This window comes from Camelus dromedarius, chromosome 5 (assembly GCF_036321535.1).
Source record: "Camelus dromedarius isolate mCamDro1 chromosome 5, mCamDro1.pat, whole genome shotgun sequence".
In the NCBI taxonomy this organism is placed as follows: Eukaryota; Metazoa; Chordata; class Mammalia; order Artiodactyla; family Camelidae; genus Camelus; species Camelus dromedarius.
Genome location: NC_087440.1, coordinates 85,732,576 through 85,748,635, shown reverse-complemented (window position 1 = coordinate 85,748,635; position 16,060 = coordinate 85,732,576). Strand labels below are relative to the sequence as shown.

Sequence of the window (16,060 nt, the reverse complement as noted above, 5' to 3'; positions counted from 1 at the left end):
GTAAAGTGCAGAGTTGGGTACCTGCAGCATGGCAAGTACTCAATAAATATTTTTTTAAATCATTATCACTACTGCAGATGCCTTTTTGTCAGAATTATCTGAAGAGCTAGAATTCAAACCCAAGCCTTTCCATTCCCAGGATGCTGGCTGATGAGGGGCTGGCAGACCTGGGGGTGATGCCCACCTCTGTCTCCCTCCAGCTGATGCCTGGGTCAAATGTGGTACCTCTCTGAGCCCCATTTTGTTCATCTGTAATATAATAGTTTCTCCTTTGCAGGCAGTGTCAGGTTTAAAGATTAATGGAAACAAAGTGTCCAGGAGACATTTAGTGCTGGATAGAGAGATGGCAATAACCCTTGACAAGGAAAGGTCTTGCCTAAGAAACTTGTTTGGGAAATGCTGTCCCCTGGGAGACAGGATCTGTGTCTGGTTGGCGTCCTCCCTGCTCCCTGGGGCTCTGCAGAACTCTTCCCTCCTGGAGGGTGCAAAGTATTCCCTGGCTCTAAAGATAATAGCTACAAAGAAAAAAAATGAGGAGCCATTGTAACAGAACTGTGTTGGGCTTGACCTACAGGATGGCAGGTATCTTACTGCCACCTGAAGTGAGCCACTCCTTATTCTTCATGGGGCAGATCAGGCAAGGGGACTGATGATTGGCCCAAGGGCACAAAGCTGGGAGGTGACAGAGCTAAGAGTCCAAGCCAGGACTAGCAAATCCTTTTCCCCACACACTCCAAAATCCCTTCCCAGTACCTAGTCACTGACCTCCCATCCGCCTTACCCAGTCTCTCCTCCATCCCAGCAACTCTGACCCATCACTACTGCCAGGCAGATGTGCAGCACCATCACCTTGTGCTTTGAACTTGCATCTTCCCACTGGCACTCCTCAAGCTGGAGCATCCACTGCCCAAACGCTCCCATTAGCTTGTGTAGAACATTTCGTTCTGTGTTTCTGAATTTGTGGGGATTTAATCTATTTAAGATACTCAGGCTTGGGCTGGAGAAAATGGAATCTAGGTGGAACCTTGCCACCCCTCTTCTGCTTGCCAACTCCCTTCCGGGGAGGGCTCCCTCCATTCATGGGACCTTCGGAGCTCTCCGTCCTATGCAAGTTCCTTAGACTCTCCCCTTGGGAAGAGGAGGGTGGGATTTTGCAGGCAGTTCTTTTCACCCAGCTAATGGCATTTCTTTGTTTACAGTTGAGAGGGAGACTGTGCAGAAGAGGACTTTTACTCGATGGATAAATCTACATCTGGAGAAGGTAAGCGGGGCATTGGGTTCATGTTAAGGGATAGATTCCTCCGTGACTGAGTGCACAGTTGAGCAGGGCGGTGAGGAGAAGTGGGGGCTCTGTGTTGCTGTGTTGTTGTTTTTCATTCATTCATTTGAATGTCTGCTGAGTACATTCTTGTTGCCTAGATCAAGCTTAGTGCTGGTACCACGAAGGTAAGTAAGACACGGTTCTGTCCCCGTGGGGTCATCCCTCTAGCTGGGGAAGGAGTCAATAGCAAAAGCTGGAAGATGTTCATTGTTGAGCAGCCCAAACACGAGGTCAGGGGTGGGTATCTTGACTTCCAGTCTGGGGGTCAGGGAGGCTCTCATTAAGAGCCATTTATAGATATTTGGGTTGATTTAAGCAAGACCTTCTGACATTTTTTACCAAAGCCAGACTCCCTGGCTAATCACCCAATGCTGCTAGTGATCAACAGTGTTACCTGCCCCTTTGGGTGCATTGGGCACCCTGCTGAGGGCATCACAGCTCTCCTCTAGTCCTCAAGGCAAGCCCCATCATTTGCCCCCGCCCCATCCTGTTACAGATGAGGAAGCAGAAGCTTTGAGACGCGTTACATGGCTTCCCTGGCTTCCCCTGCGAATCCAACTTAGGGGCCCCTGTTCTCCCTGCCCCCCGCCACTTTTTTTCTCTAACATTCTCTGGGCAGGCAGTTTTAAACCGCATTTTGTCTGCAGGCTTCTCTTAAAACGAAAGCAGCTGAACCAGCTGCTCCTGAGAAGCAGACACAAGGAAGAGCGGCAGAGGAGGGACAGGACGGGAAGTGGATAAATAAACAGAAATCCGAACCCTCCTCACCCCTAGGTTCACCCCCAGACTGAGAACATTCTAAATTGCCTGGGGCTGGGGGGAGGAGAGATTATTTTTCTCTTCATAAGAAAGCTGGCTTACCAGGATTCATTTTACTCACTTCACATCTTCTTAAATGTCACTATCTGGTTCTCTGAGACCGAGCCAGGAGTCTCATTTCTTTTTAAAGCTGGTAGTGTTCAAGTACCCCACTTCAGTGAGTTGAAGTGTGTGTATTTTCATTTCTCCTCTCCTCTTAAAAGGTGCAAGAGTAACTATTGACCGCCCTTAGAGTTAACCCCAAAGAAAGGTTCTTAGAGGAAATCACTGAAGTGATTAGAAAGCAGAGAAAATAAATGTGGTTTTTAGGAAGTGGAGCTCTTGACCGAAATTCAGATTCGCGTAGTGTAAACTTGAGGCCTGAAATATTTCCCAAGCAGACACCTGACCACCCACACCTCCACTCCCCACCTGTAGAATGGGTCACACTCGACCCAGGAGGTGCCTGAACTCTTCGGGGAAAGACTGTATACATCACGGATGAAGCATTGTAAATCATTTGCCAGTTGTTTTGACTCGTGGTGCATTTTCGGCAGTGCTCATAAAGCGAAGTGTTATTTTTGGAAAAAAAGGAAAACCGTTCCCGAAACCCGAGTTCACTGAACTCCTAAATTAATGCCTGATGTGTGTCAGGGTGGCTGCAAATTCCTCCTGGTGGACAGAGTTTAGCCATGGTGTATTTCTTTCTCTTTTTTTTTTTAATTAAAAAATAAATACAGAAAAGTACAGAGAGCAATATAGCAGACACCCATGCTTACCCCCCCAGACGAACTTCTGTTAGCATTTATCGCATCCAGAATTTTCTCCTTGGCCATGCTTCTGTCTCGTTTTTGGGACAGGTGGGCAGCACCCACTCTCAGGATAAATCAGATAGCACCTGAAACTGATGGCCAATAAACAGGGCAAAATTAACAGCCGTGTTTCCAGCCTTGAGACTTTCAAGAGCAACCTTTCATGTAAAGGAAACCCAGGGACTCCTTGGGGAAGTGGGCTTAACTGCAATTTGAAGGCTGTCAGAAATATTTACTGAGTCTCTGGCTTCTGGAAAAATTCCTTAATTTACCGAAGGAGTTAGATCATGAAGAAACCCCTGGGGGTGCTGTTTACTTGGCCATACCAAGCCCATGAAGCCCACGGAACGTCTGGGGCCCCGAGGAGTGTTTGTACTGGAGTGGGTTCAATTCCTCCTCCTGCCACCTCGCAGGATGGACGCCGGCCAAGGGCCCGTTCGCTGCTGCCGCTGCCGCCGTGCTGAGGCGCTTACAGACACTGTCAATGGAAATTATTCTCCAGCTTCAACCCCAAAGCAAGTCTTGGCCACGGTCGGGGCTGGTAACTGGAAATTTTGCGAGTCCATCTATCAGGGGCTGTTTTGTTCAGGCCTCGCGTTTCTGCCTCGCGTTAACAGGAATAACATTTCCGTAAGCGTCTCGGTAACCTGATGCCGGCCTGCTCGGCCTGGAATGTTCCCCCGGAGCAGCGGGGAGTTTGCAAAGAAAATAATTTGCCTTTTGGTTCAAAGTCGCTGTTGCCCTTGAAGCAGAGCCCTTTTCTGTGCACCTGTGGGTGGAATCGCCCTGTATTTTGACTAACTGGGGGTGAGGGGGCTTGTATAAGACGTAAGGAAATGCCACCTTCCTTAATAAAGAAAGAAAACCTGGACCTTCCAGGGCTTTCATGGGAAAGAGGCCTTCCCAGAGGAAATGGGTGGCTGGGCCACAGCTCCAAGATTTCCAAGCTTTTCCTGACCCCTGGCCCTCTGGCTGGTGACAGCTGCCCCCACCCCCACCCCCATTATTCCTGTCTCCTGTGTGAACACCCCCTTCATTGTACCCAAGAGCAGAGGGAGTCCCCAGCCTAACTGTTCTAATGATTCCGAAGGCCCCAATACCAAAGAATAAGTAGAATTCATGCTGAGGAGGAGGGCTGATTAAAGATGCAGGTTCCTGGACCCTGTCCCCCTAGTCTTAAGTAAGTCCTAACCATACTGCAGTAAAGGAGTACTTATCAAGCTTGTTGCTGCCTTGAGCAGAAACCTTTTTTGAAGCAAAGTCTTACCTGGAACCCTAAAGAAAGGTCAATAAGAGCGGAGCACCTCTGACTGAGGGGAGTGCCGTAGGTCAGCCTCTTTCTTCAACCCCCTCTGCCCCCAGAGGGCTCCCTGAAGCCCAGGGTTCCGGGGAAGCATGGTTTGCAAACCCCTGTGCTGGAACACCTGACCCACAAGTTCCAGCCGGCCCCGCAGACTCCAGGCCACGTCCAGCCGAGCTCTTGATGGACACCGTACAGTGTAGGTCCACCTAGACCTCCGGCCTCCCCAGGTCAGAGGGGAAAGCAGTGGGCGCCCAGCTTTCTGCACCGAAGCCCCCTCCACACTCCAAAGCCTGTGCGGAGAGTGGCCTTTTCTCCCAGAAAAGGGAGAGGGAAGAGCCTAGGTGAACTGGGAGCCAGGCTGCCATTTACTGACCCGAGCAACCCAAAAAGAGAAGCGCGTGGGGGTGATTCAAGAGCCGTTCCCCATTTGCAATTAATTTGAAACTAGGGAAAACTAACTTTGGCTAAATTAAGCTAAGTTTATCCATCTACCAAAAAAAATGTACTATTCTTACTAGAACTTCATTACCAAAAAAAAAAAAAAGAAGAGTACTCAATTATTATATTTTGAATTTCCTCAATAAAAATTTTGTGAAAATTAAAAAAAAAAAAGAGAGAGAGAGAACTATTTCCTGCGGAGGAGTACCAGCTAAGGACATCTGTCTTTCATCATTTACCACCAGGAGGCATACGCCCCCTGGATGAAATGCCTCACTGTTGAGGGTACCCCAAGACTGTGCGGGGAGCAGACCAGTCACCAGTAAGCTGCTTTCCCGATGCTCTCAGTAGGGGAAGACAGGTGTGGGGGGGGGCACTTTACCTGCGTGAGCTTATTCCATTTTAGCCCCTGTCCTCCGAGACCTTCCAGATAAGGACACTCAGGCCCAGGGAAGGTGAGGAGGATGCCCAAGCCAAGTCCCTAGAAAGAGCAGAGCCCAGATTTGAGCTCAGGGGTGTGTAGCCCCCTTGCTTCTTAGTGGAACAGGTAAAAGGCGCATTGAGGTAACTTGTTTATCTCAGGAAGCCTGGATTTTGCAGAGGAATGCAAGGAGCAGCGTTCACCTTTGTGTGTGTGTGACTTTTGTGTATAATTTTGATTAGTTTGATCTGTTATAATGAGCAGGTATCACTTTTGTAGCTAGACACATAAATATCCACGAACATATACGTATAAATCAACTGTTGAGTTCCTAACAGACCTACAAACTTGGCAGTGGAAGAAAAGGTTCCCTCCCCCTCCCCCAACCGTCCAGCCACTGGGCAGGGCCGTTCGGTTGTGTCCATCCACCCTCCGCTCCCTCCCAGCAAGTCACACACGGCATCCACCCTCCTGGCCTCCTCTGCCAAGGGTCCCACCACCTCCAGGCTTGGACTCACTATTGATGAAGTGACAGAGGGCGCCTCAGGCCGGTGCACAAACAGGGACGGAGAAGTACTGGAGGCGAGGAGGCCCTGCTGACATCTGGACTGAGGCCCAGAGGGTCACCGACCCAGGGTTGTGCCATCACGGTGTGGGCCCAAGTTGCATGTGTGTTCAGCCAGCGTGTGCTGATGAGGAAACAGGACTGCAGCAAAGAGCTGACTTGACCAAACCCTGGCCACTTCACCCAGCCTGTTTCCCTAAATCTGAGGTGAAAAGCTTATACTAACTTCATGTGAGCTCTACTTCTAGAATTATTTTTACATATATATGTGTATATATATATATATTATTTTTTTTTTTTAATGGCAGTACTGGGGATTGAACCCAGGACCTGGTGCATGCTAAGCACACATTCTACCACTAAGCCATACCCTCCCCCCAGAATTATTTTATTCTCTGAAAGGCTGTAATGAAAACATACATGTCTTTCTCCCCTTAAGCAGAAATACGGGTATAATCTAATATGCGGGCCTGAGATTGCAGGTAGAAGGGTCCCCAGGGCACCGCTGTCCGGGCCCCGCCTGCAGGGGGTGGGCTCACCACCTCCTTGGGTGGGCTCTGCTGTCTGGAGGCAGATCGGGAAGCCTGGCAGTTTCTTCTCCAGTGAAACCTACAGTTCTGAAACAGTTTTGTGGATTACTCAGACCGCTAATCGGCTGCTTTCTTTCCCCTTCTTCCATAGTGCAACCCACCTCTAGAAGTTAAAGATTTATTCATTGATATCCAAGATGGCAAGATCCTAATGGCTTTGTTAGAAGTCCTGTCTGGGCGAAATCTGGTACGTATGTCCCAGAAGGGTCAGGAAGAAGGAAAAATGCGAAGGGAAACAGTGCTGAAGGGTTTTTTCCATACAGATCTTTGTGTATGTACACATCCCTGACCGTCCATAAATCCTGCGACAAGAAACTTGGGAGGGTGACATTCCTTTCTCAGTGACTAAGACTGATAGAATCCTGTGTTACTAAGCACACATACTTTAGCAAGTAAATGAATAAACGCCCCATGTTTTCTGAAACTGAGGCTGAAGATCGGAAGTAGATCATGAGAGTTTAGCCGGCCAGCCCTTACAATAACTAGAATGATGGCTGAGAGTTGGGAAGATGGAGGAGAAAGGCATCTTATCAACCAAATTCTATAATCCACCCCAAGGCGAAAACTAGATACATGGGCTTCTGGAATCTTCTTGCGAGTATGACCGAAATTGCTCTCCATGGTGCCTGTGTCTGCTGTGTGCAGGGTAGTCCTCTTTTGCCCCTTCACAGAGCAGGATTTTTCAACCTCGGCACTGTTGATATTTCGGGTCAGATGGCTCTTTGTCATGGGGGAGTGCTGTCCCGGGCATTGCAGGATATGTAACAGCATCCTTGGTCTCTACCCACTGGGTGCCAGTAGCACCCACCCCTAGGCATGACAACCAGCAGTGTACCCAGACATTGCCACGTGTTCCTCGAGGGGGTACAGTGATCTGGCCAAAATGCCAGTAGTGTCGATTCGGAGCATCCTGCCCCAGAGTCAGGTGTTGGATTTGACCCAAGTGGCCCATCACTGCTGATACAGAAGTGCGGTGATGGAGTCACAGCTTTGCCAAACCATGGCTCAGCCCCAGGGGACACGTCTGGGTCTGCTCTTAACTGTAGGTTTAAAGGCAAGAGCCCCTACCTCTGTTCTGAGATCTAAAGTTGCTGGAGTCTTGCTCACCACACCCCTTAACCCTCCCTCGCCTTCCCATTCCCAACAGCAAAAGGGGAAGTGCCTGGGAGCCGCCCCGGGGGCTGTGCAGAGTTACATGATGAGTTCTAATGAAGGGCGGGCCCATTGCAGCAAAAATAGTGTTTGGTTTCTTTGCAGGTCTCACGAGGGGGCCAGCAGCCAAGTCCCCGAAAGGCAGCCTTTAAAAGTGGATTCTGCTCCCCTGTTCTGTGTTTCCAGCAGCACAGGCTCCTGCCTTGTTGCCAGAGCACCGGTCAGGAGCTACCCTGTCTCTGGGGGGGCCTCTGTAGGGAGTCTTTGATCTTGGAGCCCAGCCAAGAACAGCCAGGACCTTAGCCATTAGCTTGGGCTGGCAGTTCACACTGTGTGGAAGTGACGTCCACTGGTTTGCCTTGTGGTGTCAGCCACCCACCTGGAGGACCATGGGTGAGCTTCAGTTCAGGACTGGTTTACTCTGATGATGCTCCCAGAGTGTACAGTGAGCGCTGTCAGAGTTTTTGCTTCTGCAAGCACCTTCTCTCTCTCTGTTTCTCTCTCTCTCCCTCTCTCTCTCTCTGACCCAGGATAAATGTCCACAAAGCTCTTGGCCACAAAACAGAAACATCTGCTGCCGCCAGGGAGGGGTTGCTGGATGATTTAGCAGCTGTGGGTGACGCTCCGATCTGGTGCTCTCCACCCTGACAAAAACCATCAGTGCAGCAAGGAGCGCATGTCACTGATAGTCTCCGGAGGCGGGGGGAGTATCAAAAGCCAGGAGCTGGGTCAGAGAGAAAGATTTGACAAATCTGTCCCTTGTTTCACCCCCGGATTCCCCTCACTCACCAACTCGAGTGAGTTTAGTCCCAGGAACCATAAATACGGCGATCTTCAGGGACCCTGATGCTAAGGTTGTGTGTCCCGGGCCCCATGCACGGGTTTGGATGCCGTCCATGCGGGCTGTGCTCTAAGCCCCTAACCTTCTCTTGAGAGTGATATGAAAAAGGTAAAGAAAAAGACAGGCACCCTCCATGGCACCACTGGGGGCGGAGGGCCTATCTTGGCTTAACCACTGGTTTTGTTCTGTTTCGTGTTACAGCTGCATGAATACAAATCCTCATCCCACCGTATTTTTCGGTTGAACAACATAGCGAAAGCACTTAAGTTTTTGGAAGATAGCAATGTAAGTATTTGAAACATGTCTTGTTGACATAGCCTTTCCTGTGACAAAATTTGAAGTTGTGTGCTGGTCACAAGAGACACGGGCAGAGGGGACCCTGCCGATGTGGCTGAATGAAGCGCAGTTGAAACATGAGGGGGCTCGCGTGTCTGAGCCGTCGGTGGGAGGTACAGCCCCGAATCCCCGCGCAGCCCTCCAGCTCCATCAGGATGGAGACGCCGGGGGACATCCAGGAGTGGGGAGGGCGGGAATGCAGCTGGCTCTCAGTCAGAATTCTCCTTTCCTGTCCTTTTCTTTCTTTCTTTTTTCTTTTTTCTTTTTTTTTTTTTTTAAGTTAAGAGTAGAGTAAACATATCAGAGTGTAAAACTTTCTCTTAGGACTCAGAATATGGGAGAAGCAAGGAGGAAAGGGGGTTTAAGTGAGCCGGGGGGAGATTACATAATTCTTTTCCTTTTCTGGGTTTTGAACTCAGCTTCGTGTCCTTCGAAAATGGGAGGGAATGACCCTAGAGGGATGACATTTCCAAAATTCCCCTTTCATTAAGTTTCACCAGTTAATCTGGGGAAAACCCCCTCAGCTTGCCTGACTCATCACATGTCCGGGAAGACTTCATCATAAAGTGCGATTCCTTTGGGGTTCCTGGTGGTGAGTGAGAGCTGACTGGGCTGATTTAAGCAGAAAAGGCATTCGTTGAAAGGATTCCAAGTTGTCACAGAAGGATTTGAAAGACTGGGGAGTCAGGGATGGAATGCCAGGTTGCTAAGTGCCAACACGTCCACAGAGCACCCCCCACCCCATGCAAGGACCCTCTAGGGCTCTGCACTGTCCCTCTGCCTCTGGGCGGACATCGCTGCCCCCAGCACTCCTCCTGGAGTGAACTCTCAGTGTCACACATTCGGATTCAAAGGCCTAAGTGTTTGTCAAACAGGCACATTTTAACCAATCAGGGTTAAATCCATCCATCCATCCATCCATCCATCCATCCATCCATCCATCAGAAAGCCTTATCCCCACATGCTATTTCTAATTAGCAGTGGGTAACTGTCTTAGCCATCATGGTCCATGATCACCGATTTCAGTGCTCTGTGTTTGTCAAAGATGCATTAAATCTGGAGGTTCGGTGGTGTTCATGTAGGATGCAGACACACCTCGGGCACTTAGCATCTATTCTTGGAAAAGAAAGACAGGCCTTACTAGCTGTGTGTCCTGGCCACGGTACGTTGACCTCTCTGGAATTTCCTCACCGAATTTATGCTGTGGGGTTGTCGTGAAGACAAACTCAGCTAATACTTCTCAGGAGCTTAAGGTAGTGTCCATACGTGGTGGGTACCGTGTATGTGTTAAACACACTTTTGCATGCTGGGGTCCCTGAGAGGTGGCCTGGGGCAGCGCCAAACAGCACAGGTGAGAATGAGAAACAGGCCAGGAGGGCATCAGGAAATAACATGTTTCAGCCTCCTTGGACACCCTCGTTCAGCTCAGACGTTGCTTCTCTCCAGGTGAAACTTGTTAGCATCGATGCGGCAGAAATAGCGGATGGCAACCCCTCTTTGGTTCTTGGGCTGATTTGGAACATAATCCTCTTCTTCCAGGTAAAATCATTTCCTTTCCGTATCACATGGTAACTGTCTCCTTTGAGTCTGTGTCGCCCCAACACAAGAGCGGGGCCAGATCAAGGGAGATAGTGAGATTTCGTTTGTGACAGATTCTGACTTTTCTGTTTCCTGTAGAAGAACCAGAAAAATCTGGTCGCTAAAGATTCAGAGTCCCTGTGATTTTAAAAGTGGTGTGAGCTCTATTCTCTTGGGACTTGAAGAGTTAAGTATTTACTTCGAAAAATAATTTTTTTCTAAAATGTCACAGGAACTGGGGAAATACTTCCAACCAAAACTCGAACTTGGAGGAATCACTTTCCTAAAATGACTCGTGTTCATCAGAGACAGTTAAAGAGCCTGAAGCAGAGAGAGCTCTAGGAAGAGGCATATGTGACGGGGAGACCTTGTTCTTCCATCCTTAGCACCTTCCGCCTCTTTCTGGAAAGACAGATTTTACAGAGGAAGGGCAGGCTCTGCAGCTCGAGTATGAAGGTGGCATTTAAAATTGTGCTCAAGTTTTTTTTTCCCTTAATAGTAGGGAGTGAGCTGACACTTCATCTTCTAAATGCCCCGCTTTTGAAATAGAAAATCATGGCTCATTATTTACTGGCCGTCCCGAGAGTAAAGAGGACGTGACAGAGACTCAGTGCTTACCTTTCAGAGCAGAATGAGCTCCAACAAGGCTTGGAGACAAGAGATCCAGTTCTATGTGAGCCCTGAACTTAAAAAAGGGGGGGGGGGGTGGGGCCTTCCCTCTGAGCCTCGGTTTCCACATCTGTGAAATAATAGCAGTGGTCAGAATATGTTTTGAGCACCAAGAGATGCTACTTGGGAAAGCCCTTGGTCAATTGTGCAGTGTAATACACAGGCTTCGGTTACTGATGTTTGTTCTTAAACTCCCTGATAGACGCTGGAAACATCCTGTAATGTGTAAAAAGTCCTTGACTCCACCCAGATTGTCATTTATTTATTCAGTAAATGTCTGTTGAGTTTCTCCTTTGTGCCAGGCTCTGTACATACAAAGTCGTGCTCTCAAGACTTTCTGGAATCACAGACAAGTCAGTCCCATGTTACAGAATTCTGCAGTGCAGGCCATAATCAGAGTATGAGCAGAGTGTTATAAAAGCACCAAGCCAGGGCCACTGTTTCAGAGGGGGAAGGAGAGTGAGGAAAACTCCCTGGAAGAAGTGACACAAGAGCGGGGTTTTGAAGGATGAGTAGGAGTGCGCTAGAGTGCTTCTCAGACTTTACTGTGCATACCAGTCACCTGGGTGGGGGGTGTTGAAATGAAGAATCTGATTCTCTAGGTCTGGAACAGGGCCTGGGGTTCTGCATTTCTCATGCACCCCATGGTCAGAGCACATTCTGAGTAACCAGAAATTCAGCGTTGAAGGGAAGGGACATCCAGGCTGCCGGACCTGGGTGAGCACAGGCAGTGGGGCTGGAAGCAGCATGATGTACTCAGGGAGTGACAGGTCATGAGCGATCAGGGGTAAGCAGAGTCAGGTCAGCAAGACCTCATTTGCAGCTCCTGGCCAGAATTAAAGAAACTTCTGGAAGAGGTGCTTTTCCCTGCAAAGCGTCATTGCACACACCACAAGCCACAAGAAACGGTCAGGCCACCGTGAGCACTGCCCGGTCCCCTGACATATGACCGTAGAATGAGGTTTCTCCCTATCTGGAGAACCAGTTCTGCCTGAGCTGGTCCCTCCAGCCAGGGCCCAGGAGGGTCCTTGCGGGGTCTGCCTCTGGGATCTGAAATGCTGGTTTCCTTCCAGATTAAAGAGCTCACGGGCAACCTCAGCAGAAACTCTCCATCTTCCAGCCTGTCACCCGGCTCGGGGGGCACAGACTCAGACTCTTCCTTCCCACCCACGCCCACCGCAGAGAGGAGTGTGGCGATATCGGTGAAGGACCAGAGGAAGGCCATCAGGACACTGCTGGCCTGGGTGCAGAGGAAAACGAGGAAGTAAGGCCCCCGCCCTGGCCCCCATCCCCCCGCGCGGCTGCCGGGCCGAGGGAGGGGCCCCTCCCTTGGGAGGGCAGGCAAGGGGGCACCACCATTTACTCAGTCACGTGCCCGAGCGTGCCTGGCGTTTCACGGGGACTCTCAGAGGAAGGAACACTGTCTGCCTCTCTGTTTCTGCGCTCAAAACTGTTTGGTTTGCAGAATTTGCATGTAAATCGAAAGAGCCTTCACCATGTTCAGTCCCAAAGTAGGCGCATCTCTCGGATCCTAACATGTCTGTATTTGTTATTAAGCTTCTGGGCATCTTTCAGAGTCTGCAGCGACTTAAAAACTAAGAACAATAAAGGCTGCAACGTATCAGAATTAGGGCTGGCCCTTCCAAAACCGAAGCAGGTGAACTGGAGCCTAGCCTCCTGTTTTGACCCCTGCGCGACTGGGAGACCCTGAGGAGTCACTTACCTCTCTAAGCTGCACCCATAAGATGGTGACTTGCCGTTCACTGCCTTACAGGGTAGTGAGGGTGCCAGGAAATAAACTCCATGAAAGCGCCTTGCAGAGCATCGGCGCTTAATAAACACTTAACATCAGTTCCCGTCTCCCCGGTGTCTGGAAGTAAAAGATGGCAGGGGAAAAAAGATGGGAGAGAGGTTGGACCTTTGGAGTTTGATTAAGGAGTCAAGCATCATAAGAGTCGATGAATGTTGCTTAAAAATAAGTCAACTAAAAGAGAGCTCATTGCAGGAGTTAGGGTGACTGTAACGGAGAAGAAGTGTCTTTGTGGGGTGGGGCAGCGTACCTCCTTTGTGGTGCCGTTTACAGGCAGGGGTACTTGTGAGAAAATGGCCCCCGTGGCCGTGGGGCCGATGGAATCCTAACATGGGCTGTGGCTTAACAGTCTTGTACCAACGTCAGGGTCCCGCCTCCGATAACACACGCTGGTAGCCTAAGATGCTACCGCTGAAGGAGGCTGGGTGGAGGGTACTGCTTTTGCAACTTCTTAGGACCCTCAAATGATTTCTAAATAAAAAGATGTTTGGTTTTTGTTTTTTTTTAAAGAGAGTTCAGTGACCATAGTTGGGAGATTGGCAAGGGGTCTCAAAGAATGGATTCTAAAGGAAATTAGTGCAGGATTATCTATCTTTGTCACTTTTTTTTTTAATTTATTTTTTATTTTTGTTTTGGGGGAGGTAATTGAGGTTTTTTTGTTTTTTTTTTTTTTGATAGAGTTACTGGGGATTGAACCCAGGACCTTGTGCATGCCAGGCATGCACTCTACCACTGAGCTATACCCTCCCATATCTTTGTCACTTTTAGAGTTACATTTTATTTATATTAATAATGACATTAAGGTCGGGGGGAGGGTGTAGCTCAGTGGTAAAGCATGTGTTTAGCATGCACGAGGTCCTGGGTTCAGTCTCCAGTATCTCTGTTAAAAAAAATAAATAATTGAAGCTAATTACCTCCCCCCCAAAAAAAAACAAAACAAAACAAAAACAAAAAGAATGACATTAGCTGTCACTTAGGAGTGGCTTCCGTGTGCTACCCACATCCCCCCTTAGATTGTGCACATGACGTGGCCCTTCTTGTGGGTTCAACCTGACACTTCCCCACGACAGCCACCTTGTTTTATAAATGAGGAGTTCGTGGCTTAGAGGGGTACATGACCGGCCCAGGGCCGCGGCACTGGGAGTCCAGAGGGGCAGCCGGGGTGTGAACTTGGGTCTTTCGGGCTCCTTTTTTATTGCACAGCATATGTGTGTTTGCTGCATTTTGAATCTCACTGATAAAAGGAATAGTGCATAAAATTGCTCCTTTAGATAGATAGGTAGATAGGTAGAAAGAAAGAAGGAAAGAAAGGAAGGAAGGGAGGGAGGGAGGGAGAGAGGAAGGGAAAGCATTGGGGAACATGAGGTCCTATGCTGTCTCTTTGTATAATATATACCTTCCTATTCTGTTTGTCTGGGAATGGAAACGTGGATGGTTCAGTGCAGCTGTCCCTGTGCTCAGGGCTGGGGGCGTCTGGGCCTCACTGGGTCAGCAGCTCCTGGCCCCACTCGGGGGCCAGCGAGGCACCACTGAGTCTGCTTCCTGACCTGCGCTGGGGCGGCGGCTCTTCCTCAGGTACGGCGTGGCGGTGCAGGACTTCGCCGGCAGCTGGAGAAGCGGGCTGGCTTTCCTGGCCGTGATCAAGGCCATCGACCCCAGCCTGGTTGACATGAAGCAGGCGCTGGAAAACTCCATGCGGGAAAATCTAGAGAAGGCTTTCAGCATCGCCCACAATGCCCTCCATATCCCCAGGCTCCTGGAGCCGGAAGGTAGCAGTGGTTCTCTCTTTTTCTTCCTTGGTAATAATTTTTTCTATTACGTATGTAACACCTGCTGTCCATGTAGAAAATCTGGAAAGTCCAGAAAAATCTAATGAATTTTTATCTCTTCTACATCCCTACCACTGAGATCATTTTCCCAAGATTTTTCTATGCATCTAATTACATTTTTTACACAATTGGTGTCATTCAGTATATGTAGATTTTTGTATCTTACTTTTTAAAAATCTAACATTATAATTGTGACATAAGTATTTTGCATGCTGCTATGATGTCTTCATTATGCATCTTTTTGGCTGCATAATATTCCATCGGGTGGATGTACCAAAATTTACTTAGCTCTTCTACCACTGGTGGATGTTGAAATTTTTTGGGAATAGTCATGTTTTTCTGTAACACTACAGTGAGCATCTTATTGAATAAAGCTCAGCATGCATCTCAGATTATTTCCTTCAGGACCAGGTCCCATCGTTGGAATAAGAAAGTATACACTTTTTTTTTTAACTTTCACATATTTATTTTTATTTTTTAATTTAAAAAAAAATTTTTATTGAAATGTAGTCTATTTATAGTGTTAGTTTCAGGTGTACAGGAAAACAATTCAGTTGAAAGTACACACCCTTTTAAGGTGTTGGTTATCTCTGTCAGATTGCTTTCCACGTGGGTTAGGACTGCCAAACTTAGGGCTCCCTCCAGCAGCGTGTAAGGGTCCTGGTTCACCAGACTCACTGATGGGGCCAGCAGTGAGCTGGCTGCTAGCAGTGGGGAACTAAGATCGCAGGGAGTAACAGAATCCTGGGAACAAGAAGCCCTGAACTCTGCATCCCAGCGTCTCCGCTCATTAGCCAGATGAGGCTTCTCTCAAGTCATTCTAGTTAAAAATCGCATGTTTGTGTGTCCTAACTCCTGTCTCTCTCTTAACAGACATCATGGTTGACACGCCGGACGAGCAGTCCATCGTGACTTACGTGGCACAGTTTCTAGAACATTTCCCAGAGTTGGAAGCCGTATGTTTGTTTTCCTTACCTCTAATTTAGAAACGGTACACTCCCATCAGCTGGCCATCAGACAGAGCTGGGGCTCAGGCTGTGTTACTCCGTGTGATGGGCTGTAATTGTCAAAGCTTGGGCTCAAGTCCCTTGAGCCTTGCCTTGCCACATTTTCATTTCAAAATCATATATAACACGTATGACATTTAAAAGCAGTATGGGAAGTGAGCCACACCTCCCCCAAACCTCCTCTATCCCCAAACTCTGTGAAGATCATAAAAGATGCCCACTTGTGATATGGGTCAGCTGCTCGATTTTTCAGCTGTCAGATGGAACATTTTAGCAGCCTTACCAGATTTAATCAGAACTTAAAAGATGATAAAAGACAATGACCATTCAAAAGCATGCCTTTTTAGTTTCAGAATCTGAGTATACCTGGGGACAGGTTGTTTTGGAGCAGAATCAGACCTTTTAGACGTTATCATGGCTCCATTGAACCTCCACCCAACCCAAGCACAAGCCTGAGACAGTAATAGGAATGACCAGAACAAGAACAATGGTCCTATATTGAGTTTATTGGAAAGTTACTGAACACCTAATGCTGGCTCAGGGGAACCTGACAATAAACTAGATGGATGAAGTCCCCGACCTTGTGTAGC

The 16,060-nt window shown here is 48.6% G+C and overlaps 1 protein-coding gene across 4 annotated transcripts in view; it reads left to right on the top strand.

Annotated features, from left to right (window-relative positions):
• The window catches only part of CLMN (calmin), a 113,051-nt gene that overhangs the window by 73,023 nt on the left and 23,968 nt on the right, over positions 1–16,060 (top strand). For all 4 annotated transcript variants that reach the window (XR_010381067.1, XM_031454268.2, XM_031454266.2 and 1 more), the window contains exons 2-8: positions 1,200–1,261; positions 6,340–6,435; positions 8,443–8,526; positions 10,024–10,116; positions 11,898–12,088; positions 14,210–14,403; positions 15,337–15,419. Coding sequence is in view for 3 of the 4 variants with exons in the window: in XM_031454268.2 (XP_031310128.2) it covers positions 1,200–1,261; positions 6,340–6,435; positions 8,443–8,526; positions 10,024–10,116; positions 11,898–12,088; positions 14,210–14,403; positions 15,337–15,419 (803 nt within the window). In the remaining variant the exon portion in view is untranslated. The remainder of the gene's footprint in view (positions 1–1,199; positions 1,262–6,339; positions 6,436–8,442; positions 8,527–10,023; positions 10,117–11,897; positions 12,089–14,209; positions 14,404–15,336; positions 15,420–16,060) is intronic.